General features: G+C 38.2%; 3 protein-coding genes across 3 annotated transcripts; all 3 read left to right on the top strand.

Annotated features, from left to right (window-relative positions):
• Window positions 1–1,224: 1,224 nt before the first annotated feature.
• LOC139146234 (uncharacterized) lies at window positions 1,225–8,337 on the top strand. Its single transcript, XM_070717642.1, has 14 exons — window positions 1,225–1,466; window positions 1,820–2,000; window positions 2,153–2,246; window positions 2,753–3,016; window positions 3,554–3,690; window positions 4,001–4,261; window positions 4,584–4,860; window positions 5,055–5,184; window positions 5,444–5,707; window positions 6,147–6,350; window positions 6,641–6,815; window positions 7,021–7,175; window positions 7,378–7,503; window positions 8,137–8,337. Exons 2-14 carry the CDS (start codon window positions 1,868–1,870, stop codon window positions 8,335–8,337), a joined length of 2,421 nt encoding a protein of 806 aa, XP_070573743.1. The 5' UTR covers window positions 1,225–1,466; window positions 1,820–1,867.
• Window positions 8,338–8,659: 322 nt separating this feature from the next.
• LOC139146233 (uncharacterized) lies at window positions 8,660–24,268 on the top strand. The gene is made up of 15 exons (XM_070717641.1): window positions 8,660–8,795; window positions 9,461–9,618; window positions 10,035–10,213; window positions 10,624–10,753; window positions 10,925–11,120; window positions 11,931–12,106; window positions 12,449–12,638; window positions 13,516–13,671; window positions 13,808–14,030; window positions 14,227–14,306; window positions 19,707–19,820; window positions 20,255–20,408; window positions 20,912–21,063; window positions 21,346–21,437; window positions 23,147–24,268. Exons 1-15 carry the CDS (start codon window positions 8,660–8,662, stop codon window positions 24,266–24,268), a joined length of 3,258 nt encoding a protein of 1,085 aa, XP_070573742.1.
• Window positions 24,269–24,557: 289 nt separating this feature from the next.
• On the top strand, window positions 24,558–26,005 carry LOC139146147 (uncharacterized). Its single transcript, XM_070717567.1, has 4 exons — window positions 24,558–24,702; window positions 24,820–25,165; window positions 25,292–25,372; window positions 25,665–26,005. The coding sequence occupies exons 1-4, from the start codon at window positions 24,689–24,691 to the stop codon at window positions 25,704–25,706; spliced, it is 483 nt and encodes a 160-aa protein (XP_070573668.1). The 5' UTR covers window positions 24,558–24,688; the 3' UTR covers window positions 25,707–26,005.
• Window positions 26,006–26,721: the final 716 nt, after the last annotated feature.

The raw sequence follows: 26,721 nt of genomic DNA, 5'->3' as shown, positions 1-26,721 counted from the left end.
AATATGGGAAGTTTTGGAAGGTTTGATAATTCATATGCGTTAATCTTTGCTCTTGTTTTCCTTCGGAAGTCAAAACAGACGATTGAGTCATCTTGGACCATTTCTGAAGCAGAAAGCGAAATAATACACACTGAGTTCTGTTACGGCAGTTTCCCTGGTTCATCTGACATTTTCAATTGCACTGATACTACCGGAATTGATCAAACACCGAGTTCCATGGTGGTGCCAAATCTACAGGGTCTTCCCAATATACTGACGGTTAGGACAACCAATCAGGTATAATAACCAACACAGCATATTTTGCTCAAAAATCACTCTTTTGCAAATATTTATTCAATTTTAATTAATTTGTTAACCGAAGATTAAAATATTGGATGGGTTCACCTTGTAGCTTGTTAAGCAGTCGAAAGTTGCGTGATAAAGAAGTGTTAATTTATGTAAATGTATGCAAATCACCCAATTTCCTGGCTTCTTTTTCCTCCCAATTTTGAAATTTCCAAAGAATTTAACTCCACTCTGGCTGGATCAAATTTTCTGAAATTTTCACATTATGTTCTTTAAATGCTATTTAACAAAACGATTATTTTGTTTGGCAATAAAGTTCTTACATTTTGAAAAAGAGGCATTTTAATTTTGCTTATCATGATTTTAATATATATTTTTTGAGAGTCAGTCTTTAAACCCCTGCCATTTTAGAATGAGGATAGATAATGCCAAATAAAATAATCGGTTTTTTCTACATATACTCTTCTTTCAAGTGAAATATTACATTTAAGAAAATGACGTCTACTTTTTTACTTAAATTAATTTTTATCATTAATACCAAAATAAAGGTTTTTTGCCCCAAATATACACCCACTTCATTCTTTGAGTAAACTACTGCTACCATACTTAACTTTAGAGTCTCTGCTTTTTGAAAATATATAGTATGAGTGGGTTTCCTTGTCATCTTTGATGAGAAATATTGCTTTGAAGAAATCTGTTGTGGCAACATGCAGCTCCACCTTAACTGAGATTCATAAATAATAAATTCAACTAACTGTAGAGATAAATTGGTCTTCCATCGTGACGTTGATATTCTCTGACTTGAAAAACAAATCTACCTGTGGTCTGCCTGTGGCAGTGGTGAAAGTGGGAACGATAATTAGATCCCAGCAACCGTAGGCTGTTCGGAGTGTGGTTACCTCGTGCTCATTGGTTCCTGTTATTGACTATATAGGTTGGATTAGTGACAGAGGCATACTTTGATGGCATTACTGTCGACACGACGCCACCAACGGCGGGCAACATCAGCTGTCCACGATCGATAAGAACCACAGATGATCTGATTTGTTCGTGGGACAACTTCAACGACAAGGAGAGTGGAATAGCGCACTACCAAGTTGCAGTGGGTTTTGCTGAGGGTGACGACGATGTCTACCCTTTCACAGTGGTTGATTCCTCCCTTCATGAATATAAAGTAAACGGTAGGTGGTTATTATGTTACTATGACGGATTAACCGATCAAAGTCAGGGAAGATAAAATCTTCGTCATAACATTTGCATTTTAGGGATCTTCTCATGGCTCTCGCATTATAGGGATCTTCTCGTGACCTGATTCAATCGAGACTTTTTGACCGTCTTTTGTGTTTGAACTTCAACGTCACATGATTGCTTCGCTAGTTGTGCATATTTAACTGAAAATGCTTTTCAACGTACGCGTTTTGACGAAACCAATAAACAGTCATTAATGTGAATGTTAGTACAATCGTATAGACTTCAAAACTGCATTCAAAGATGACTTTTTCATGTTATCAACATTTTTCTACATTCGTGATAGGTCCGTTTCTCAACGTGCAACACTACGTAACACTCATAGCAACAAACAATGCTGGCGGCGAAACAAGGAGTTACTCCGACCCAGTTTACGTGGACGACTGACACTCCGCCTATTCCAGGCAACGTTGTACACCTAGACGGCGTCGATGAAGTCGATTACAGTGCAACCGTGTTTGTGAAAGGTAAGCTGCAAAAAATGCAAACATATATCTCATTTTTGTCTTTTGCTTGCCCAAGGTCCTTATCATAGTTTTAATATTTGCTGTGGTAATTTCAACTATTTCCATTGTACAAAATTTTGTAACATTCTCACGTGTGGATTTTTTAAAATTAGACCTTTCTACGAATGGTGCAGTCTGCCAGAAATCAGTGGATCGATTATCTGTTGCTTGGGAAGACTTCCATGATCCAGAGAGTCTCATAGTAAGGTAAAATTTCCCTAAACACGAAATACCATCTTAGTTATCTGACTCAATATTGATATTTGTTGTGAACACCATAATGATGTTGGTGCTCATCAAGCTCCAGTATAACGTTTCAAAATCAGTGCATCATATTATGAAATACAGTCTGTCGCAGAAATTTCAATTTTTAGTAATTCTTTTGATCTATATTAAGAGAACTTTCGAAATATTTCATTCTAATTTAAACGCCATTTTCAAAAAGCTCAGAGATACTCTGTCACGTTAATCTAAACGACTTTTTTGTGATTTTCATAATTTATCGAATTGTGTGTGTGAAATTTGTGGTTTGTAACGTTGAATTTATAATAGTCTATGGAAATACAGTTTAATTTTAAATAAGCACTGACTGTAGTAATGTTTGCTACCACTTTTGAGTACTCATAGAGATTTGTCACACAATTTTAAACCTGATTGAAATTAATGTGCGCGTAGTATCTGGTTTACATTGTCAGTTTAATTCTTTGTCATAGATACCAAGTGGCAGTCGGTGCAAATCCGGGCACAACGGACATACTAGACTTTGCAGACGTGGATGTGTCTTCGGGGAATATTGCTCTGATCAACGGAGTTGATTTGTATGACGTCAGACAGGCTTTCGTATCTGTTCGAGGATACAATCTGGCCGGGATGCACACCACAGCGGTATCAAACGGTGTTTATATCAGTAGAGTCAGCGCTGGTCTGCCTCCTCTCGAAGGAACTTATGTCTGGGATGGAAGACAGGACACTGATGTGTAAGTATATTATCATAAAATGTTAGGACGAGGGAGTTCGTTTCAATCAAATTTAGGTAATGATAGTCTCTACTGAACCTGCTACCCAAAAACAAAACAAAACAGGGTATGTGTAGTACATAGGATTTTTTTATCAACAGTTTTGCTCACAAATTGAACAAGAAGCTGAGGTTGCATTACTGAAGTGAGCATTGTAGTCACTGCTGGAGACATTTCAATTCTTTGTACATGTCTTTTCAAAGTAAGAATCATATATTTTTCACTTATTACCTATATAGTGCCACACTTGCCCGCAGTATCAGTGAAATGCATGAACAATGTGATCGAGGCAAAATTCTATGGTGAACAGATTTAAACTCCAGATCTTTAAGTGTGAAAGTGAAATATGATCAGTCACCTGTTGTCTGTCCTGTTAATATGTTCGATCGTCAACTTTCACAGGCCGTGTTATACTTACTAATTAAAGTATATTAATGATTAAAACGCGCAGAAGGAGATAAATACTTATGAAAAAGGTATTTACTATTTATCTCTTAGAGACTACCAGGACAGCAATGAAATGTTAGAGGTACAGTGGAGTTTCCATGGAGACCCCTGTCCGAAGATGCACTACGAATGGTCGATATTCAGATTCGATGGTTTGCGAATGCAGAATTTCACTACGACGACGGATGGTAGGGCATTTACTTACTTTACATAATAAAAAGCCACATGTATTAGGAAAGTTTCAACGATACTTGAATTTGAAGATCTCGCCGTGGCCGCATTAAATAGTTTATTTGAGCGGCAATAACAGTAAACTTACACCTTATTATAGGGAGGCAAAGATCATTTGACAAGGTGTTGTTCAGTGATACAACACATTACGAGAAGCTAAAATGGGGAATCTATGTCATAAGAAATTTTCAAAAGCCTGTAAACTCAGCAGTTTTTTTTAATTTTGTCCTGACTTAAACAACTACCCCTCGCACCTACCCTCCGCAGACTTTGGTATGAACGATGGTCTTGACATGAGAAATGGAGAGTCATATTACACAATTGTGAAAGCTACCAACCTCCTGGGGTACGCTGAAGTCATTAGATCTGATGGAGTAACTATACAACTTGAACCTCCGTCGCCCAGAGACGTAAGGGATGGTGACGTGTACGGGATTGACTTGAACTTCCAAGACTCGATTACGTCTTTATCGGCCAATTGGGACCCTTTTGGTGACCACTGCGGTGGGAGCTATGCACAAGGAGAGGGTAATTTACAATCACATTGCAAAATTACTTATTTGATAAAATACGATTCCGGAGACGTTTTGTGTAACAAAGGTCCTGAATATTTGTCCTGAACTTTTGTATTCACATGGCACAAAGTTATTGCAAACGCTTGTGCAAACCCTGAGAAATAGATTTCTTCTCTGTAGATATCAACCAGCAAAATGTTATGTCACTGTTGTCAAATTTACATTGCATTATATTCATGATGAAAGAATGAAGCATCGTGCATTGGTGTTACATTTTAGTGATTAACATATCACATGAAATATTACAGTGGATATCCTTCATTTTCTCACGCCAGAAACCTCATCAAGTCAGATAATTGATCACTATGAATTGGCGATGGGTACAGACAATCGATATCCTGACACAAGAGAAGACATCCAGCCATTCGTAGACATAGGATGTAACGTTTCGCACACCTTCGACAATCTACAGCTTGTCCCTCGAACACAAACTTACTACGCCACCGTGAGGGCGTATAGTGTGTCTTCGTCGATGACCGAGGTGACCTCCAACGGTATCAAGGTTGGCTACGGTGGTGAGGTAGTGTCGGAAGGGGAAATTACGCTGCAAAGGTAATCTCAAAACAACTCTCCTGGAGATTTCCGATACTCTATATTTTCACTCTATTTTTAAACCTTATCCTTCACTTCCTGGTCTTCCTAGTTCCTACATTTTATGTACTAGTCTTTTTCTTTTTCATGCAATGTAGATCTTGAATTTGTATTCATACAACAATTGATATACCTTTCATGTGACTTTATTACAGATACATATCATTAGCTGACTCAGTATCTCTGTCGTGGGCAGGTTTTGAATTTGGAATGCCAGTGATGTTCTATACATGGGGAATCACTGCAAACAAAGACTTTCTCATGACAATGTCTTGCTTTGATTTGGTGAGATACGTTTTTCGTAACTCTTTCAAATACATTACATGGCTTTAATTGTAGACGTTAACTCTAAATGAACTAAGTTTGTGCAGTATTGTGTGAAAAGTTTTCTTCTTGAGACTAAAAAAATAGAATATGTAATCCATCAAACTAATTACAAGTATTGACGTAAAATGCGTAACATAATGGACAGATTGGGGAGCGATCAGTATTTTTAATGTGTTCAATTCGACTATTTTTTCAATAATATCGCTTCTGTGCCTAGCAAAATTTCCAGGAGACTGCGACGGGAGAGGGAGGAACAGAGGGAGAAAATGAAGATTTATTTGACATCCATCCTTGGACCAACGTAGGGAAAGACACCATGGCGGAAGCTACAGGGCTGTCATTAAAGGACAGGGAAACGTATCATGGAATCGTTATGGCGACAGACGAATCTGGTTTTTGTTCTCTGGCATTAGCTGACTTCACCTTAGACTTAACTCCACCAATTTCGGGTCATGTTAAAGTAGGACCTTTCCCAGACGAGGTACAGTGCGATCAATATTGTATATGTTACAGATAGACGCACTTACATAACGCTGCATATGATGGATACATTGTTGGATGGACGGGCGTATATATGTATGTATGTATGTATGTATGTATGTATGTATGTATGTATGTATGTATGTATGTATGTATGTATGTATGTATGTATGTATGTATGTATGTATGTATGTATGTATGTATGTATGTATGTATGTATGTATGTATGTATGACATTCTGTTCAATGTGCCGCTTATGTTTGTATATATAAATGCTGCTGATTGCTCGAGTCTATAACCGATGAATGGATGTACTTATATATGTGTATGTTTGCAATGTCAAGTGTACGTGTGCATATAGAGATTCGATTTTTTTCATTTTAATTACTTTATTGCTTAATGCTATACAGAACCGAAATCATTTTTTTTTTATTTTCAAGGCTGTAACTTACCTAACTCGTGGAGATATGCTACCCATCTCTTGGACTGACTTCTACGACGATGAAAGTGGCTTGGAAGCATATTCATTATCTCTTTATGACGGATTATCCTGTGATGGTAAAACAACTCCAGTACTTTTGATAGACTTCATCGATGTCCCTGCCAATGATACTAGCTACACTTTTGTCGATCTGGACTTGGAGGTACGTAATTCCACAATAGTGGCAAAGGAACTAACGATATTTGAATTTTAATGAAGGATGGAATTTCGAGATGTTCAATTATAACTCTTTGATGTACTTAATATCCATCTCTGCAACTTGAATATTAGATATTCTTTATGACGCGTGCAAATGCATTACTAAGTATACTTTATACAAAATAAGAATATGATACAATAGGCCGTGTGATTCTCAATTGCAATTTCAAAGAATTATAGATATAATAAATGCTTTGCTTATCGTTAGCTCAGTTTTACTGTTTCATATCTCAGACAAATCGACCATACCACGTTTACCTACGGGTGACCAACAAAGCTGGCCTGTCGACCACCGTGGTGTCTCAGCCTGTATTCGTAGATCTGACAGACCCAACTGCTGGAATAGTAAAAGATACAGACGACTTCCGCGTAGACAACGACTACCAAAGTTCAAAAACATCTCTGGATGGTAAGAAACCGTTTTAATTACACTGCACATAAAGTTCACGTAGAAACTTTGTCTCGTTGACTTTACCGATGTACCTTGTAGTCAGACACATTACGTCGCGGCGTACGTAACTTGGTAAACTTTGAGACAGTATTGCTCTGAAAAAATATATATTGAAATAGTTAAGGATTCAATATCAGTATTTTTTTTTATTTCGAATTCCTAGGTTTCTTTCTACATTTACCGACTCCGGAGGGAGCAGCATGTCCTAGTCGAATCGTCAGTGATGATTTCACTGCTGACGGTGGTTGGTTTGCTGTCAACAGCCAAGGTGTATGGGGAACAAAGTACGAAGACACCGTGATGTTCACACCTAACCAGGTACATCAGATCAACACAGTCGTAATATTAGGTCTTTCAGAACGTTACGTTTGAGAAGAAAGATTTTGGATATCTAACAATTCAACGTTGACCGTTGAAATACCTTTTTCAAATCCATTCTGAAATGACATAGACATAACACCAATAGTAAGACCTGCTCTCATAGGTTAACCTTTCCTGTTTATATTTCCATGTATGGAAGGTTTCGACAGAAAATAGCGACGACGAAATATCCATCACAATGACCCGTGACGTCACCGCCGACAGAATGATCTCCGGCTCCTATTATCGAGGGGACACGGATGTCTCTTTGGGAGGAAAATATTCGGTAAATATTTCCAGCTAGTTTGTTAATTGAATTCTAGAAGTCATGGCAATTTTAGGGATATTCAAGTTCAATCAACGTCTTGGGTCTTTACGAAAGAATAGTTTGATATCTACGCAATATTTCCCAAGATCTGCTTTCGTTCAGCCAAGGAAAATACGAGCGACGTAATGACCACGACATCACTCGTCTTCGACCCTGAGTGTCACCATACCATTGCGTCCAGAAAGATTACCGAGCTAAATTAAGAAAAAATATTGGAGAATTAAATACTTATCACAGACTCAAGCTAAGATTATTTTGTCAAGTTTTTGCAAAATGAAGTCGAGTTTCCTCAATCGATCGTATTACTTTAATGATATCCATGCGCATTTTGCAAGTCGTCAATCGCTTCAAGGGGTGAAGGAACCGCACGCACATAGTAAATGTAATACAGTTGGTCGGTCTACAATACCTCGACTTGGGCGAAGTGATACAGGATTTCAAAGACAGATGATGACCAGAATATAAGTTCCGTTTTTTTATCGGGGAAGCGGGCAAACTTGGCTTATGTAGACCACGTGAAAATATAACCATGTAATTGGCTCTATGATCATCTCGAGACATATTTTAACTCATCCATTTTACCCTCGGCAGATCTCCATCAAGGCGGCGTCGGGGAATTTATCGAGTATCACCAGCATAGTGTTCTGGGATGGACCAGATGGCGTGGCCGGCGACTTTGAAGTTCCTTTCCTTGCGGAGGACTGGTTGGACGAAGAGCGCGAGTACGATGATTGTGAAATGTGTTGCAACCAAAAGAATTACTTAGAAGACGAAGGCAATAAAACAACTTAAATATATTCGTAGTATATGTTCAGGCTCGTTCAATCTGTCTCTGTGTCTCTGTCTCTGTCTGTCTGCCTGTCTGTCTACATGCCTGTCTCATGTTGTGTGACGTAAATTAAAAGTGTAACCGCAAAATACGTATAAGAACCTTTCTAACTCAAATATCTTTAATCCATGAATTTTAACGTGTCCATTTGAACATAACATTACCTTTAACTATCAATGACCAACGAAAGCAAAATTATTTTCAGATATCAAGTGTCAATGTAACTGCACTGAATATTTTGAGAATCTTGAGCCGACTACACCAATGCCTACCACTACACCTAGCATGTCAACAACGGCAGTACACACCACACCTGTACCCTGGAATATAGTCCAGGATGAAGATCCAGATAACACCTTTGAAGGCGATCCTGAACTGAAATATATTGTCTACCAGTCCATGGGATTCCAGATTTATCAAGGCAAGAGTGTTAAAATTTTTATAAAATGTTTATGACTAGTAATTGTCATAGTAATATAATACAAATTTTGCTTCTCTGGGTTCTGTGTATCTTTTAAAGATGGCTGTTCGACTTACTCCCATCTCCAAAAAATCAACAGCTGTGTTAATTAAAAATATTTACAGAAAATAAAATTAGTGTTAGTCCCTAGTTTTTTCGACACATGGCAAGTTATTGGCCAATGGCTTGTGGTTGCTCAGCCTCTTTGGAAGCTATGTGGCGCTATAAAGGGGGCAACCGTATATGAAACCCGTTTCAAAGACAACACCGTACTTCGACGTTGGAGTACCTTTGTTCAACGATTCACGGTAATTAATAAGTACAGAAAGTGTCCTGTGTGTGTTTCCTTGTCCTCGGTGTACATAAATAATAAGGCCTGGTGTGTCATCTTCACTTTCTAACAGCAACGATACCGTATGTACGTGACGATTAAAAAATATAACTGTCGTCTACAGTATAGTATATGTAATGCGATGTTCGACATCATTGCTACAAGACGCGAGCATCCTAAGCTTGTGCACCAATTATTTTTCAAGGATCGCACATGTGATCTTCTCGGGCCTGAATAGCATTTTCTTCTATGTATCTGCAATTGTCCATTGTCACAAATGACATTTTCTTCACAGGCGTAGAGAAGAACGGCGAAGTAAAGCATTTTGTAGCACTGTGGTTCCGCTATTATAACAATTCTGAACCAGAGAAGTATGACATCGCTGAGTTGGACTTTGATCCTTCCGAGGCGTGGCATTCATATTTACTGCAAGTTACAACTGACCGGGTACAAGTATGGATCTAAATTTACTTTTCCACAGGCTATAACGCATTTTAACCAGTACCATTTTATTAGCGTACTTAATACTTTTGTGACTTAAGTAATCAGAATCCGTTTTAGAATTAATGAATTGAACACGTAATTTGACCAGCTTATTCGTGTAGCTATACGCGCTATTTGCGCGGAACATATTGTATAAAAAATCTTCCGCTTCCTCAGCAGGATGTTTAAAGAGACTGTGAATTACATATTCAAACATTGAGAATACGATTAAGGCAATAAATAACTTTTACCATGGAGTTGGTTGCCCACGGTAAAATATTCAGATAATACTGAGTACGTCACAGATTAAGCGCACGAAACTTTGAAAGCCCGGTGTACATTACGGAAAGGGTGGTGGATGATGGCTAAAACTTTTTACTTGGCAGAATGAGATGACACTCGAGCTGTTTATTGACGGTAGATCGTTGTCGTACATGGTTGGACTGTCACCCTTCGCTTCGGATCCGAAATTCATTCTCTCCGTCTGGAATGCCGAAGGCGAAGTTTCTCCCTTCGACGACGTTTTCCGTCTTCCAGAATCTACCGCCTACTTTAGGGATATAAGGTAATGGCTCAATAAAATTGTGCACGACTTAATAACAGTGATAGTAGTCATTTTGCAGTTTGGTTACGAGACGTCACTTTCACTCGTTAATTTTTTTCTGTTTTATACATACAGACATTTACTGGCCATGGGGCTAATAATATATATTTATTGCCCGATCTTAGAATCCCCTAACATTTTACATAAATCAGTCATACCCACCATGCCTAAATCTGTGTGGCGGAAATTTGTCATGCTGTCTCATGAGGTTGTAGCTGAAAGAAACAGACTGTTTGGGCGACTCTTAGGCGGCCAGAGGGACAAAAACATAGACATTAAACTTCCTAAGATCTAATAGTCTACGTATACCCCTATATGAATTTGTCATGGATACCAAAATGGATGAATGTCATATGTGTCTCTATACACAGATTTCCACCGTCAGCCGATGCACTGTGTAGATTCGGTGACCCGTTTCGTAGTGGTGACAACCCAATCGCTGCGTACTTCGCCGGTGTTGGCTCCGAAAAACTTTTAGATGACGTTGTTCCTTTTCACGAGGTCAGCCTTTGATAGTGTGATGGAAATCACGATTATTGGTGTTTCATATGCCTTCAATAGTTTTTTTATTTTTAAAAGTATTTTTAAAAGTATGTATCCATTCGTGCGAGTAAAGCACTTTTAGGAGGTCAGCCTATGGTGTTGTTCACTATGTTGTTTTCTCATGTGCAGGTATATCGACCATGTACACCGTGCAGTAGCCAGTGTCTGGACGAAGTGTGTGACAGCGAGTGCTCGCAAAGAGACACGACTGAATACTATGTCAAAATGACTGACCTCGCTTTGAATACAACAAGAACTATCGAAGAAGATGGCGAAACAGAATCTGTACCTGCAGTGTACTACTTTACGGTGAAGGCAGTCACAGGTGAAAGTTCCCATTTCATCTACTTGGTAAACTGCAAATCTAAAAATTCCTCTAATTTGCTGCCTATTAACTTATAAAAAACACATCTTAGATCTCAGATGACTAAAGTTTACACTGGTCACGAGTCATACCTATAACTAATTATACTATATTACTTTATCTTTATTGGAGAAAAGTTTTGACTTAATTTTGTATCACACTTTTATTGCCACAAATGTGATGTAAATCCTATATTTACAAGCAAGCAATAAACTATCATTATTATATTATTACTTATCATTAACGAATTCCATGACAAAGTTTGATGACAATAATGATGGCATAAATTGACGTTGGTCAGGGTATGCTCATACAATATTGCATTATCTGAAACCCAAAACAGCAAGACCAGACTTCACGCAACTCAGTAAGGACGACACTGACCTAATAATCAGAGAACTTTTCACAATTGTGGGCCATTGCATACTTAAGTGCTCGCGAATCAAGCAAGTAGGCCTGGGGTATTAGCCAATCTTAGATATCACGATTGCTTTATGCTTTCATGATTTTTGGCATATCTTGAAGGTTATTTCATTCAAGTAAAAAAATTACTCCGAGGCCGAAGTATTTGTTGTACCTTATTCATACACTCGATGTTATCAGAGATAAGGTATGTACACTTCCAAAGTGTTCGGGTTCCCTTTTGAATATATTGTGAAAACACTACTATGAAAATCTTATATCTCAGACATATTCGGCTTCCATGCCTTCTTTTCAATTCCTATCACAATAAAGGCTGGGGTAGCATAAAATTGTTTTTAATGTTAAAAGGTGCTGGAAGATATGCATTGGCCTCGTCCGATGGTATATACATCGATGACACACCTCCCGTGTTTGAATATCTGTACCACGTTGACCTGTCATGGTCGGAAGACGAACCAGTGACTTATCAAGGCTGTAACTCAACTATTGCTGTACGATGGGATGTGTACGATATTGGTAGTCAGGTAAATGAGTTAAAGTAATGAAAGATTCTCTGTACAAATGGCGTCTGGTCAGATCCGGCAGGGGCTTCGTATTTTTGCACACAGTTACAGAATCTATGCGTATCGTAAATAAATCATACAATTTTCAGCCAGTAATTTCTTGACCGTTGCATTGTCATGAAGGATTGCCACTAGATCTGGAACTCTTTCAAGTTTCATCATGGCCACTGAACAACGATTGCATATATCAATCATTTACCAAAAAGTGAGCGAATATTTTCCTATGAAAGATTACATCATTGAGAAATCACTGCAATCCTGAAGGCCATACTGATCTATCTATATTATGCATGTCTTGCACAGATATTAGAATGCAAGTGGGCAATTGGAAGTATGCCGAATGGCACTGATATCCAGGAGTTCGTTTCTGTTGGGCTTGATAATTACGTTCGGAACGACAAACTTCTAGGACTTTTGGAAGACGGGAAAACCTATTATGCAACCGTGTGGGCTATAAATAGTGCTGGATTAGCCACGGTCAAGTCGACATCGGGTACGTGGTGAAGTAATATTATGTGAACATTTTATTGCTATACAGATGTACAATATTCAGTCTCATTACATGCCTCGTATATCGAACGTCGCGCGCTCTATAGGATTCAATGATAACTCGTCGATGACGTCGCAGGCCGCATAGTCATCACTTGACTGAAAGTGAACCGGAACTATTTTCAACTTGACAACTTTGGGTGTGAAAATATTGAAATTTTATATTTTGCATACGAAATTCGGTTTTAGGAATATTTTACATAAACAATTTATAAACCGCATAAAAGTAGTTTCAATATATCAATCCGCATTTCGATAATGAAAATCGTTCCATTTTTAACGGATTTTCGTCTAAGATAGAAATTTAAGCATTTGATTATCATTGTCCAATGAACCTAAATATTTTGAGTGAAAACTGTGTAAGAGAGGCATGACAAAAACGTTATAGCCCAAACAAGGGACTATGTACCCTCGGGGCAGGGGACAATTTGTCCGCCTTACATCGGGGAAATGGTCACCTACCCTCGGGAACATAGTCCCATGTTTGGACCATAACATATATTATATTCAGTGTTATATTCAATTTCTCTTCGTCCAACTGGAAAATGTTGCAATGCCATTAGGAAACTCCAATAGTCGCAAAGTATATCATAATGATGCGAATCACCCTACCCTGTTCTTCCGAAGGAGAGCGCTTTAGTTTACCTCTCGAGCGTAAAGTATTGCATGCAGAAAGATAAATTTCTCCTATTATAATAACAACTAGAAGTAGGCCTACGTTATATCAAATCAACAATGTATCAAATGATTCAAGATATCGCATATCAACAATACATTATGCGTCAGAATCTGCTTTAATGAATATGATGCTTTTGTCACAGGAGTTACCATGGTACTAGCTCCACCCGATGTCACAGAGAGCAACACTACCGCTCTATGTGGAGACGGCAGCTTGCCGCCTTCTGGTCTATGTGGTGATCAGTCAAGTACTGGATTGACGTGGTCAGCTGTTGACGATGTCGCTGTCGATGCCTACTGTAAGTGTAAGACATGAACAGTGTGCTTTTTATACTAGACAAACAACAACCAAAGCATACTTTGTGAAATCTCTTCATATGTTGACTTCATAGAGAGGTACATGTCCGAATTTTATTATCCGAATTCTCTCTCCAGATTACTCAGTCGGGAGTTCAGAGGGTATAGAGGACATCTTTCCGAAGACTCAGGTCGGCTTCAACGAATCAGGAACGGTTACTGTAAAAGACGGAGCCCTCTACGTCGGAGAGGAACCCATCACAAATATTTCAGATGTAAGAGGGACTGCGGAGAAAAGAGAGGGCGCAGAACTTGAAGATGATACAGTTTATCAGGACAGATTTCATATGGAACCTGGAAGGTAAATTGTCTTCAAATAACCAGCTATAGAATGGTCGATAAATTTAATCTTAACGAGAACATCAACAGAAAATATATTGCTGACACCTTTGTGACATTTCTTTAAAGACAATGAATGTTTCCAATTTAAAACTGGTCGCAAATATGGTTGTGCATCTTGATTTGTCACTAATATTTCATAATTGTTAATTTTGTAGGACTTTGGTATCAAGAATAACAGTGTGCACCAAGGGACACCTCTGTGAAGATATGCCATCATCTAAAACAACTATAACAAGTAAAAGTTTACTTGAGTGCAATTTGACTATTGAATTTTACATTACTAATTTGTTAAACATCGATGTCATATTCGAACCGGTTGTCCTATCACTCAACGATATCATGCAAGGTGTAATAAATAAATAAGTCATAAACGCGGAACAATTAATGTTTAAACTTACAGCGTATCATGATTTAATGAAACACCCGAGACTTTGGGGTTTAATTTCTATGGGTGTGAAGAACTCGTCTATTCAGAACTATTGTGACAGACGATTATCTTATCACATCTAATGAATTCTTTCAAGTAATGGTAACAATCTGGAATCTGATCTAGCAAAACGTAGCAATCAGGTGTGAAACTATGAGAACACCGCCAAAATTGTCTTGAAATATTTATTTAAACTTATCTTATCATTATTATTCCATTTATTTTGGTGATTTGTGATAATTATGTAAATATTGTGCCATTATTATGCAATTATTTGATCATTATTTGGATATTATTTTGATATAATAACGAACCTATTTGGTAATTCGGTTGTTGTGACATTATTTGGCATTGTTGTCTTGATTTGGAACTTATTTCACAATTATTATGCCATTATTGGTGATTTGGTCATTTTTATGTCATTATTTTGTCTTTATTTTTCGATTATTTGGTCATGATTATGACATTATCTTGATATTATCTTGACATTATTATGAATTTATTATGTTAATTCGGTTATTTTGCCATTATTCGGCATTGATGTCTTGATTTGGAACTTATTTCATCATTATTATGCCATTATTGGTGATTTGGTCATTTTTATGTCATTTTTACGTCATTATTTGGTCTTTATTATGCGATTATTTGGTGATTATTACGACATTACCTTGACATTATTATGAATTTATTATGTTAATTCGTTCTTTTTGCCATTATTCGGCATTGATGTCTTGATTTGGAACTTATTTCATCATTATTTTGCCATTATTAGGTGATTTGGTCATTTTTATGTCATTATTTGGTCTTTATTACGCGATTATTTGGTCATGATTACGACATTATCTTGATATTATCTGACATTATTATGAATTTATTATGTTAATTCGGTTGTTTTGCTATTATTTAGTATTTATGTCTTGATTTGGAACTTATCTCATCATTATTATTTCATTATTTGGTGATTGGGTCATTTTTGTGTCATTACTAGCCATTATTATGCGATTATTTGGTCATGATTACGACATTATTATGACATTAGCTTGGCTTTCAATTATTTGACCTACTTTATTATCTGAACTCATTATTTGACCTGCATTTGAACCCTACCCAGAAATCATTGCACATCACAATGGCGGCTGTGATTTGATCGGTCTCCTCGGACAGAGAGAAAACCGGGCTTTGCATAAGTTTTAAAGCGCAGCTCAGCATATCGCGTATCTAGAATAGTTGGGCGTGCTCGAAAACAGAGGTCGACCACGATTTCGGATTAAAAATCGATTGTTTTCGGCGGCGGAACTGGGCTGTGGTGGGGGTAGCCGACGGTGGCATGTCTCCATAGCTAGGCAGTTACAGTCCCTCCATCCCCAGAGTAGAGGGACTGTGGTTACACCTAGCTCTCTGCGTAGCAGGGCGGTGTGTTACCGGCGTTATACGGCCTCCCACCACATTAGGCAGGCCGTATAACGCCGGTAACACACAGCCCTGCCATGCAGAGCGAGGTTACACCCAACCTGCCACGCATAGCCACGTGCGAAATTCACGCTAACCCCGTGGCCTAAGACCAGCTGTTTTCATGCCGGACAAGTAACACTTGACAGATGTCCTGCTGTTCCTAAAGACGAGGGACAGTAACGTTAAACTTTTCCTGTATGTACAGATGTTTACCAAAATGTTTTGCTAAGCTAAATACCCGACAAAATTATTCAAAGATACGAAATTTATTCTTTCAAGAGATTTGCAAAACGCGGTTCGCAAATAAAAGTTAACAGACTGATCGGCACGACGTCAAAGCCAAAGACCTTAGGCCTAGGCCCACCTCACGTTTTATCGCCAAAGTAATGAGTGGCGCTATGCAATATCCTGATTTGTAAAGCATTTCATTTGTTAGGTTCAAGATCTCCTTGTGGTCATAATAGCGTTATTGTTTTATAGCGCATCGACCGTGTTGCATGTGTCGCGGTAAACTGAATTTCGAGGACACTGCAACATTGGACTTTTGGACGACACAGTATCGAAATTAGAATTGTTTGGTCAGATCGTGGACCCCCGAGAAAAACTACGTTTTATGGTCAGATATGTGAGATGGTGAAATCTCCGATGTTGGATATTTACCCACTGTTTTAGACAAGTATCGTATAATTTAAGTCAGATTCGGACTACGGAAGTCGGGCTTGGCTAGACCACTGGACCAGTTTTTACACATAGTGATCTCCCATATGGTCCCAATCGCCGATAAATATCGAGTAAATATATGTGATTTCACAGATCCGCCGTGTTGAGACGCAAGGCAAGTCATTCTAGAATTGCCCAGTGTCGATTACTATAATTTAGAGTCCCAAAATCGCCGATATGTATTAGCTTGAAGTAAAATATCGGCAATTTCTCAAACCGGGCGTGCTGCGACAGACGGCAAGTCATTTTTGTGTCGTCTGGTACCGATATTAGACCCGATATATAGATTGTGTATGACGGAAATATGTTGGACGTCAAACTTCAATACCAGAAAGTAAATGCCCGACATTTAACATTGTGGAAAGTAGTTCTGACTTTGATGGCTATTTGCCTTAGTCACAGTTAAGGTTAAGCCACAGTCTCTTATGTGGTTAAGATTACATTTTAAACATATTCGTGCCATATTGAAGCCTTCTCATCCAGATGAGTCCAGATTAGAATTATGAAAAAAAATTAGAAAGCAATAGGGCCTACTTTTCTTTTATCTTATTTTAAGGCCAGTTAGAGTTGCATCTGTATGCTACAGTCTGAAAAGCTGGTGATAAGTATCAAGGAAATATTCGTTCAATGAAGATGTCTTATCATACGTATGCCACATTACATTTTTGTTTGTCAGGAACTATTCTCGAACATATGTTATTTTTATCGTAAACTCATAGGGGCACGGTCGCTAACCTAACGACTTTTTATTGCGTTGTTTGTCATGAAACTTTATGACTTTCCCCCGTAAAGAAGTATGTTGATTCGTTGTGAGGACTCCAACCTTTAAAACTGTATTGTCTCCCTATGCACGATTTTGATTCTTTCTTTCGTTTTCCCTTTCGATTGTGCGATGTTGTTTTTCTTCCGCAGAGCGCTGCCTCGATGCGTATAGCCTAGCTGTGGTCCATAGCTGTGGTGTTTTCAGATGGGATTGCTGCCTTTTACGGGCTGGTTTTGACTTTTACTATTTTAACCCCGCACCACACAAAATCGTAAAAGTCAAAACCAGCCTAAAGTTTAAAAGGCAGGAATCCGGTCAGAAAACACCACAGTGGATCGACCCACAGCTACGTATAGCCATGGGTTTCATAGACTCAGGCAGATAGGCGTTGAGGTCGAGGCCCCCACCATTGCTGTGCCCTATGATGTACTTGAACCGTGTCGGGCCGATTTATATGATAGAGTTCGGGTATTAATAACACCTTTTAGCTCTACGCACAGGCACCACCGTAGTTGATAGCGTTTTTAGTGCCCTTTTCTACAACACTAAAAGCGCTATCAACTACGATGGTGCTAGTGGCTCTACAAGAGTCTACGTGGCAGGGCTAGGGCTGTCGACAGCCCGCTGGCTTCCAGTATGGAGCGCCCAGTTTCGCCGCCGGAAACAATCGATTTTTAATCCGAAATCGTGGTCGACCTCTGTTTTCGAGCACGCCCAACTATTCTAGATACGCGATATGCTGAGCTGCGCTTTAAAACTTACACAAAGCCGGCTTTCCTCTCTCTATCCGAGGAGACCGACCAAATCACAGCCGCCATTGTGATGTGCAATGATTTCTGGGTAGGGTTCAAATGCAGGTCAAATAATGAGTTCAGATAATAAAGTAGGTCAATAATTGAAAGCCAAGCTAATGTCATAATAATGTCGTAATCATGACCAAATAATCGCATAATAATGGCTAGTAATGACACAAAAATGACCCAAACACCAAATAATGAAATAATAATGATGACATGTTCCAAATCAAGACATAAATACTAAATAATAGCAAAACAACCGAATTAACATAATAAATTCATAATAATGTCAAGATAATATCAAGATAATGTCGTAATCATGACCAAATAATCACGTAATAAAGACCAAATAATGACATAAAATGACCAAATCACCTAATACTGGCAAAGTAATGATGAAATAAGTTCCAAATCAAGACATCAATGCCAAATAATTGAAAAAGAACCGAATTAACATAATAAATTCATAATAATGCCAAGGTAATATCAAGATAATGTCGTAATCATGACCAAATAATCGCATAAGAAAGACCAAATAATGACATAAAAATGACCAAATCACCAAATAATGGAATAATAATGATGAAATAAGTTCCAAATCAAGTTATCAATGCCGAATAATTGAATTAACATAATAAATTTGTAATAATGTCAAGGTAATGTCGTAATCATGACCAAATAATTGCATAGTAAAGACCAAATAATGATGTAAAAATGACCAAATCACCGAATAATGGCAAAATAATGATGGCATAAGTTCCAAATCAAGACATCAATGCTGAATAATGGCAAAAGAACCGAATTAACGTTATAAATTCATAATAATGTCAAGATAATATCAAGATAATGTCGTAATCATGACCAAATAATCGCGTAATAAAGACCAAATAATGACATAAAAATGACCAAATCACCTAATAATGGCAAAATAATGATGAAATAAGTTCCAAATCAAGACATCAATGCCGAATAATTGAAAAAGAACCGAATTAACATAATAAATTCGTAATAATGTCAAGATAATGTCGTAATAATCACCAAATAATCGCATAATAAAGACCAAATAATAACGTAAAAATGACCAAATCACCAAATAATGGAATAATAATGATGAGATAAGTTTAAATAAAGATTTCAAGATAATTTTGGCGGTGTTCTCACCCCATATGAAACGTCCATGTCATTTAGTCAATCGTCTTCAAACAGTTGTACTTTAACTAGAGGGTCTATGGGTGTGAAGAACTCGTCTATTCAGAACTATTGTGACAGACGATTATCTTATCACATCTAATGAATTCTTTCAAGTAATGGTAACAATCTGGAATCTGATCTAGCAAAACGTAGCAATCAGGTGTGAAACGTCCATGTCATTTAGTCAATCGTCTTCAAACAGTCGTACTTTAACTAGAGGAAACGAAAATATGCTTGCTTCGCCTACTGATTATGTTCATTATTACTGGTCAAATTTTCTTCCAGGAACTCAAGACTACTTGTTGAAGGTAGAAAATGGTTTAAAAATCAACGCGAATGGTGTGAAAAATCTCCATGAGGACGATGACTTTATCAGAGCTAAAAACTTTGATGACAACGGTAAATTGTCTGCAGTTTCCTTTCTGAAAAATATCTCTCATTGACACTGTACGAACAGCAGACCACCAGAGTGTGTACATTTAGTGATAATATGTGTCCACAAATTGTGCCTTGAGTTAAATGCCGGACCATTATCTCATGAGCCTTCCTGTCTCAAACAGAAAGATTTTAGAAATACAGTATATGAGATGTATTATTTGTCTAGTGATAGAGATATCAAGAATCAATGTTGACAAATACTTCCCGAAATACCTTAACGCTTCCACATAACCGCCGAATATTTAGGTATACCTCTACCAGAATAATCCGGTCATGCAACTTTAGCCCCCAAAGCTAAGCTTATAATTATTGAAAATATATCACTGGTAATGATAATACGCAAAACATTAAATGCTTCTAAAAATACCGACATAACACAGTTTCTCATCTCTCAGGAGGGTTTGAAAACGGAGAGAGCGTGAGTGTTGGCCTTCTTACACACGATGACGTCATTGATGATTATGTTTCTGACGCGTCGACCAATTTCAAACCGTTCATTATTGACCCTGAAGCGACCACTGATGAAACCGACAGATATCTGCGCAGAAGGTATGAAACCTATTCCTAGGTACTTAGGCAAAAGGAATTAGATATAATTATTCTGAACTTCCCTTTATAACTTTGCCGATGTCGACACTAGGCAAAATGTTTGATATAAGTTCAGTACATTTACGCATATGGAACACAAAATTAGTGGTATACGCGATGTAAATCTTTATAAATGGAACATATTAATGCGTTGATATGCGTGCTGTATATGTATGCACATTAAGAGTATAAGTAATGCAGATCTTTGTACACCAAGTGTATACTTTATTTATGCATTTTACAAGCATACATACATATATACTTAACGTATTTGACAAATGTACAGAGTCAGTATATGTTTTTTATATTGTTGTATATTAAGCATTTTGCCTTGTGCGAGATACAATTGCCAACTAGAAGATTCCTGATTTTCTTTCTAACCAAAATTATGTCCTATTTTGGAGTAAGACATTTAAGTAACGTAATTATCAATGAATCATAGCCATCACAATTTAATCTCACAGAATACGTGATATCATCGGTCCAACCTTTTACGTCACGACAATTGGTGGTACGCCTCTATTTGAACCCTTCGAGCTATCTATTGAATATGTGTCGTCTCCATTTGACAACGACGTCAGCGATAGGGAGCCAGCGATATTGTACTGGGATAGCGGTAGGTTTAATATTGTAGCATTTTCTTTATCCAATCAGTCGATAATAATAAAGTAATAGCTTAAATAGAGTGTATATGTACTAAGATTGAGAAATTAGAAATACAATCATGTTACAGGTTTTGTTAGCTTATTTCTCCAAATCAGAATCAAAACAAATGCACTCACTTTTTTCTCCCGGACCCGTAACGTCACGAACACTATCAAGAAGTGACAGAGAAATGTGGATTCAATTACCCTGTATGATCATTATTTCATAATATTTCTGTATTTCTCCTACACAGAGACACAGCAATGGAAAGATGCAAGCCATACATGCACAGAAAGTTTTGGGGAATATAAACAGGACAAAGAAGTCGGTATTTTGTCGACACAGGTAAATAATATTATGAGCCATATGTTTGGTCATAGTGTAACACAAGCTATTGTCAAAACTAATACTCTTTATAGAAAAGAGCGACTGATTTATCGGAAATAAAATTTTTTGAAGAAGAATACTGGCTGCAACCATCGGCAAATAAAGGGGTCCTCTACATATGCTTGTCAAGTTGTTTTGCAATTTGATACAATATAGTACCTTCCATGTAGCCATTTTGTTACATTTTTCACGTTTAGAGCCATTACATAATCAGGATTCATCAAAGTGGTTTCAAACTTTGTATAAAAACAATATACTACAAATACACAACCATACCGATGTGATCCAATCTGGCCATTTTGTTTCATTTTCATGTATTAGGTCATTGCTCGGGCAGTATGCCTCAAATTTTATTCAAAGGTCATACTAGGACAATGATATACGATGGCAAGCAGTATTTATTTTGCCATTGTTCCGGTATGGCTAGAAGGGGGGAGTCACTCTTTTACGCTCCTTTACGTTGCTCTGTAGAGCCTTAACACTGACATATTCAAGAATATTCATTTTAAATTGGCAAAAGAACACCAAACTTTGATTTAGTTGTTTCTTTGTCGATTGATTGATTGATTGATTGATCGATCGATCGATCGGTTATCAAGTATGACTACCAGGCAGATATTTTGGCTTTTATATTGTTTGCATGTCAAACGAAAGGGTATAAACATATAGGATAATTTAAGGTAACCAGATATATGGCAAAATGGTCTAACTCTCTGCTTAAAGGCGGAGCCTCCCTTTAAAAGGACGCGAAGCTATGGCCGCGTCAATTTTGTGAGCGGACACCAAACAGGCAACAAGCGGGCACACGCTCCAGAAAATGCCACTTTTTAGTTTTCCACGGCCGCAAAAACGCAGACAGACTGCCAAGCCAAGTTGCTGTCGATCGAACTCTGTGGTTATATTTAAAGTCTAACGCGACTGGAAGACAATTTTTTAGTAAATTCGACCCTTTGTTGTAGGGAATAAATGACCGTTGACGATTTGAACCGGCCGTCAATCAAACGCTTGTATAAACCCTGGTTGCAGGATTAGCAAAAGGTGACAAAGGTTGAGATCAGTTTGCGTAATTAATGTTATAGAAATCAAACATCGTACTGGCCAAGTGTTTAACTGGGAGGAGAACTCCACTAATGCGAGAACCTGGGATTGAAAAGTGCGGCTTTAAAACAATAGAGCATAATCTGTTCACTCCCGAACAAAGATATTTAGGAATTTTTATAATACTAATTTACTCCAATTCTAAGATAAAGTCGAGCACTTTGTAAATCTGCATATCCCGAAATACCCATTAAGCATCGTCTTGAAGTTTGAAATTGTTCTGTGGTGTCATGATGACACACGGAGCCGTAACAAGTTAGTGATTAACAAGGCATTACATTGTGCTGTAATTAAGTAAGATCGATAATGAAAAATTTACTATCAATCGATAAATGTTTCACACATGTGAATAATTTCCTGTGGAACAGATTGTATTATGTCTCATCATTGTCACCGTTTGCATTATTTTTGTGCTAAACATTCTTCCTATTTACGAAATCAAGACCACGAAACTAGACTGTGTGTTAGACCACAGACAAACATAGACACTATTTGTCTGTGGTTAGACACAAGTGCACGCCCGCCAAATGACCCGCCTTACTCCTGAGTACTTCGGATGTTTTGTTTAGGTTTGCTCAACCCGAGAAATTCAGCCGTGCATGGAGCGGCGACGGAAGGACATCAACCAGAAGTTCTTTTCTGGTCCCACTGAATTTACATTGGCGATCATAGGACCGTTCAGCAATTCTCCACCTGTGTTTACTTCAGCCTCTAATCTATGGATGTGGGAAGATGGAGGCACTCTAAGATATCAACTTACGGCCTTCGATGACGACGATGACGTCATAACATTTCATCTTGATCCGTCATCACCGCATTCCGCTGAGAGTGTGAAAGTGTCCGCTGATGGGGAGTTCACGTACAGGCCATGTCCAGATTGTTACGGCGTCGACTTTGTTACAGTTATTGCACGAGAAGATAGGGATGACGACTTTGAAGAACTCTCGACAGTCTCAACCATTCAGATGGATATAAGGGGAGTTAATGACAATCCGGAACTGTTGTTTTCTGTCAATCACAAAAGTGTTATCAACAACGAACAAAACGAGGCAACAACAACGACAGTAGAACAGCGTCATGCCAATGATGACTTCTACGTTGGACTTGAAACTGTTGTAGGAGCATTTGATCCCGACACATCTGACGTGCTTGCATTAACCTTTGATCCTCCAAAACACGGCGAACTTAAAATCGGATCGCAGCACACCCAAGTTACCTTCATTGATGGTGACTGCAGTGGTCCAATGAACATAACCGACGAACACCTCTCTGTCCAAACACCCGACGTACCAATAGTCGTGTTTCCTTGCGGACTCGTGATTCCTCATCATCGAGACAGACTGGCTTGGGTTTTTAGCGCCTTAGAGTACACGCCTTTCGTTGACTTCACCGGGAAAGACTCGTTCAAAATCAACGCGATCGATCAAGACGGTGCATATTCTCAGGTTGCTATGATTGACGTGTTTGTCCTTGTCAACCCATGTATGAATGGTGGAATATGCACCGGACCAGAGCATGATCCAGATTGCTCCAGCACCGAGAGAACAAGTGGATTTGACGGGTATTCGTGCAGCTGCCCTCCAGGTTTTACTGGATCACTGTGTGAGACAGAACTTAGCTTGTGTTATTCAAATCCATGCCCTTACAACTACACATGTGTCGATCTGGTGAGATCCGTTATTCTCCTCTAATAGTTACTCCACAGTAACGATTTCAAATTTAACACGGCGACATGCTAAACTACCGTATCAAAAATATAGCTTTAAACATTATCCAATACCATATTTTACGGCAGAAGCTGACTCCCACTCTAATGTGACACTTGGCGAGTGAGCATTTCAATCAAAGTAACAGGCTAGCTCTCATTCACGTGTAAGATTATTTTGTTTAGAAACTTCAGTGTCTTACTCAAAACAATTTTGGAATTTTTAAGTTAAACATTTCCTTTGCAGGGAGAAGCTCATTCTTGTCATTGTGAAAATGTCAAGTGGCCATGTGGCGGGGCAACATCAGCTTCGTATACTGCTTTGATTGGCGTTGTATTTGTTGTTATCATCCTCATCGCAGTTACTATCATTGGATGTCGCAGACTTCACCAAAAGAAGAAAAAGATGACGGTTGTTGCGTAAGCACTTGGTACTCTCTTTGTCTTTTCTGAATTTTTTGCTCTTTTAGAATATGTCTGTATTAATCCTAAATCAATTCCATAAATGTATTTTCACTGTTTCACTCGATACCGTAGACCTGGATCGATCGAGGAAACATGCCAACCAGTTTTGGGCGAAACGGAAATGAAGAATTTGACCACAAGATCTCCATCTCCCGCTCAAGACGAACAACAAAGTGTACATGAAGATCGACGAGAACTCGAAACTGAAGACACCACGATCGTGTCTGATGTTCACGAGGATAATTGTAAATTTGAAGAGGAAGGGGAAGAGATAGATGAGACGATCGTCTTGGAAGCAACAAATCCTACCGAGGAGACACAAGTTGACAAGAATGATGGCAAGGTGGAGGAGACTGCCATGATGGGAACAAGTCGGACAGAGGAGTCAGTAGTGACTGGCACAAACAATAACAATATGGTATGAGATCCGGTCTTGATATTAAAAGTATTTCCTATTATTTGCTCGTCTAACTATTCTAATAAGTTATTCACAATTACTGAAGTTAACTTCATGAAAAATTGTTTTTATGGTCACGACTTCCAGATACATCATCAAGGAGAGAAGCTGAAAGTAGCTCCCGTTACACTTGAACGATTTGGATTCGTCAACAGACCATTCGCTCCGGTACGTTAACTCTTTACTGTTGTCTTCACATGATCATTTCTACAAAGCGTGCAATGAGCAGGTATTTTAAATGTGTAGTTTGGTAATTACAACTCTGAAATGACTTCATACATTCTCTATTAGGATTCAATTGCCAGAAGACGGGACAGAAAGTCACTCACTGCAAACCACTCACTGCAAGCCGCTATTGCGCGCAACTTCAAAGCTGGAGTAACTTCTTTGCCGTCAATATGAAAGTGAAATATCCAACGAATATCACATAATACCAAAATTGTCATTTTTAATCTTTCAGAAAGCTGCATGGGCACTTGCCGACAATGATGAGAATCTTTAACACTGGAAGATCTCGAAACGGAGGCCTAAGCTCTGATTTGCCCTGATTATGTAACCCCTGAGTCAGTTTAGTAGTTTTGCAATAATATTGTTACCATCGAGTAATTCATAGTTACAAAGATTTTTCCATGATGGTGTTGATTAGATATATCTGATATCTAGAGAGTAGTCCGCTTGGGTGATCTGGCCTGAACACTTTCTATAACTCTATTAATTCCCCCCATAATTAGCACAAATACCGTTTTACTTAAGCAAATGCTGCACTACACTTTGCAGTTGATCGACCGGGAAATAAAGAAACACAGCCTTAACATAATAGTCGACTGATTATAACTGCAATGTTTTCAATACATTTGACTTATTTTTTACTACTTTGCAATTGTGTTTTAGACTTTTGTTGACTCTTTATAATTTGAAAAATCTGCTTTCAAGCTTCCCTTCGAATCAGGCAATCGCAGCAAAAAGTCAAATAAAATGCATTGCAGCAAGTCTTAATATTGAATATTTGTAGCGTTTGTAAGTACCGGACGTACCGAGTGCAGAATGCGTCCAGCGCATACCGCAGATACGAGTTAGAACTCAGTAGCTGCTGCTTTTTATCTAAATGGCCAAAATTCCCTTCTAAAAGCAAACAAACGAACAGCTTATCGGCCTGTCCAGACCTTGGCAAACAGAACAATGAATGGTTGCAATAGAAGGTAACTGTCGTGTGTATGACAATTTTACTGCACGGCAACAGGTTAGCACTGGTTGACCTTTGAACTTATCCATAGTTCTATTTCTGTGTTGTGAAACCGAGTGCTTTGTTTGAAAAATAGCTGCCCTGCGCAATATTTGAATGTAAATTGATAAATTAAACTCGGATTGACAAATTGACAACATTCCATCTAAAATCAATTGACTGGTGAAGTACACGGTATCTTTTTTCCGCAGTAGCATATTTGGAATATTTGACCGATCTAACACACAACTAATCAAGTAGGAATTACAAACTTCGTTCCACTCATAAGAATGGA

This window comes from Ptychodera flava, chromosome 12, assembly GCF_041260155.1.
Source record: "Ptychodera flava strain L36383 chromosome 12, AS_Pfla_20210202, whole genome shotgun sequence".
In the NCBI taxonomy this organism is placed as follows: domain Eukaryota; kingdom Metazoa; phylum Hemichordata; class Enteropneusta; family Ptychoderidae; genus Ptychodera; species Ptychodera flava.
The sequence above is the reverse complement of the archived record's forward strand: the minus strand, read 5'-3'. Positions and strand labels throughout refer to the sequence as shown.

Bases quoted from the DNA above. Each gene is read 5' to 3' on its own strand.
- LOC139146233 (XM_070717641.1), top strand. From the start codon at position 8,660: ATGTCAACAACGGCAGTACACACCACACCTGTACCCTGGAATATAGTC. The intron at 9,619-10,034 runs GTATGGATCTAA...TTTACTTGGCAG, and splicing joins TTACAACTGACCGGGTACAA to AATGAGATGACACTCGAGCT. The intron at 21,064-21,345 runs GTAGGTTTAATA...TCTCCTACACAG, and splicing joins GATATTGTACTGGGATAGCG to AGACACAGCAATGGAAAGAT.
- LOC139146147 (XM_070717567.1), top strand. The intron at 25,166-25,291 runs GTATGAGATCCG...CACGACTTCCAG, and splicing joins GCACAAACAATAACAATATG to ATACATCATCAAGGAGAGAA. The intron at 25,373-25,664 runs GTACGTTAACTC...TTAATCTTTCAG, and splicing joins TCAACAGACCATTCGCTCCG to AAAGCTGCATGGGCACTTGC.
- LOC139146234 (XM_070717642.1), top strand. From the start codon at position 1,868: ATGCTGGCGGCGAAACAAGGAGTTACTCCGACCCAGTTTACGTGGACG. The intron at 3,017-3,553 runs GTAAGTATATTA...TTTATCTCTTAG, and splicing joins GGAAGACAGGACACTGATGT to AGACTACCAGGACAGCAATG. The intron at 7,176-7,377 runs GTACATCAGATC...CATGTATGGAAG, and splicing joins TGATGTTCACACCTAACCAG to GTTTCGACAGAAAATAGCGA.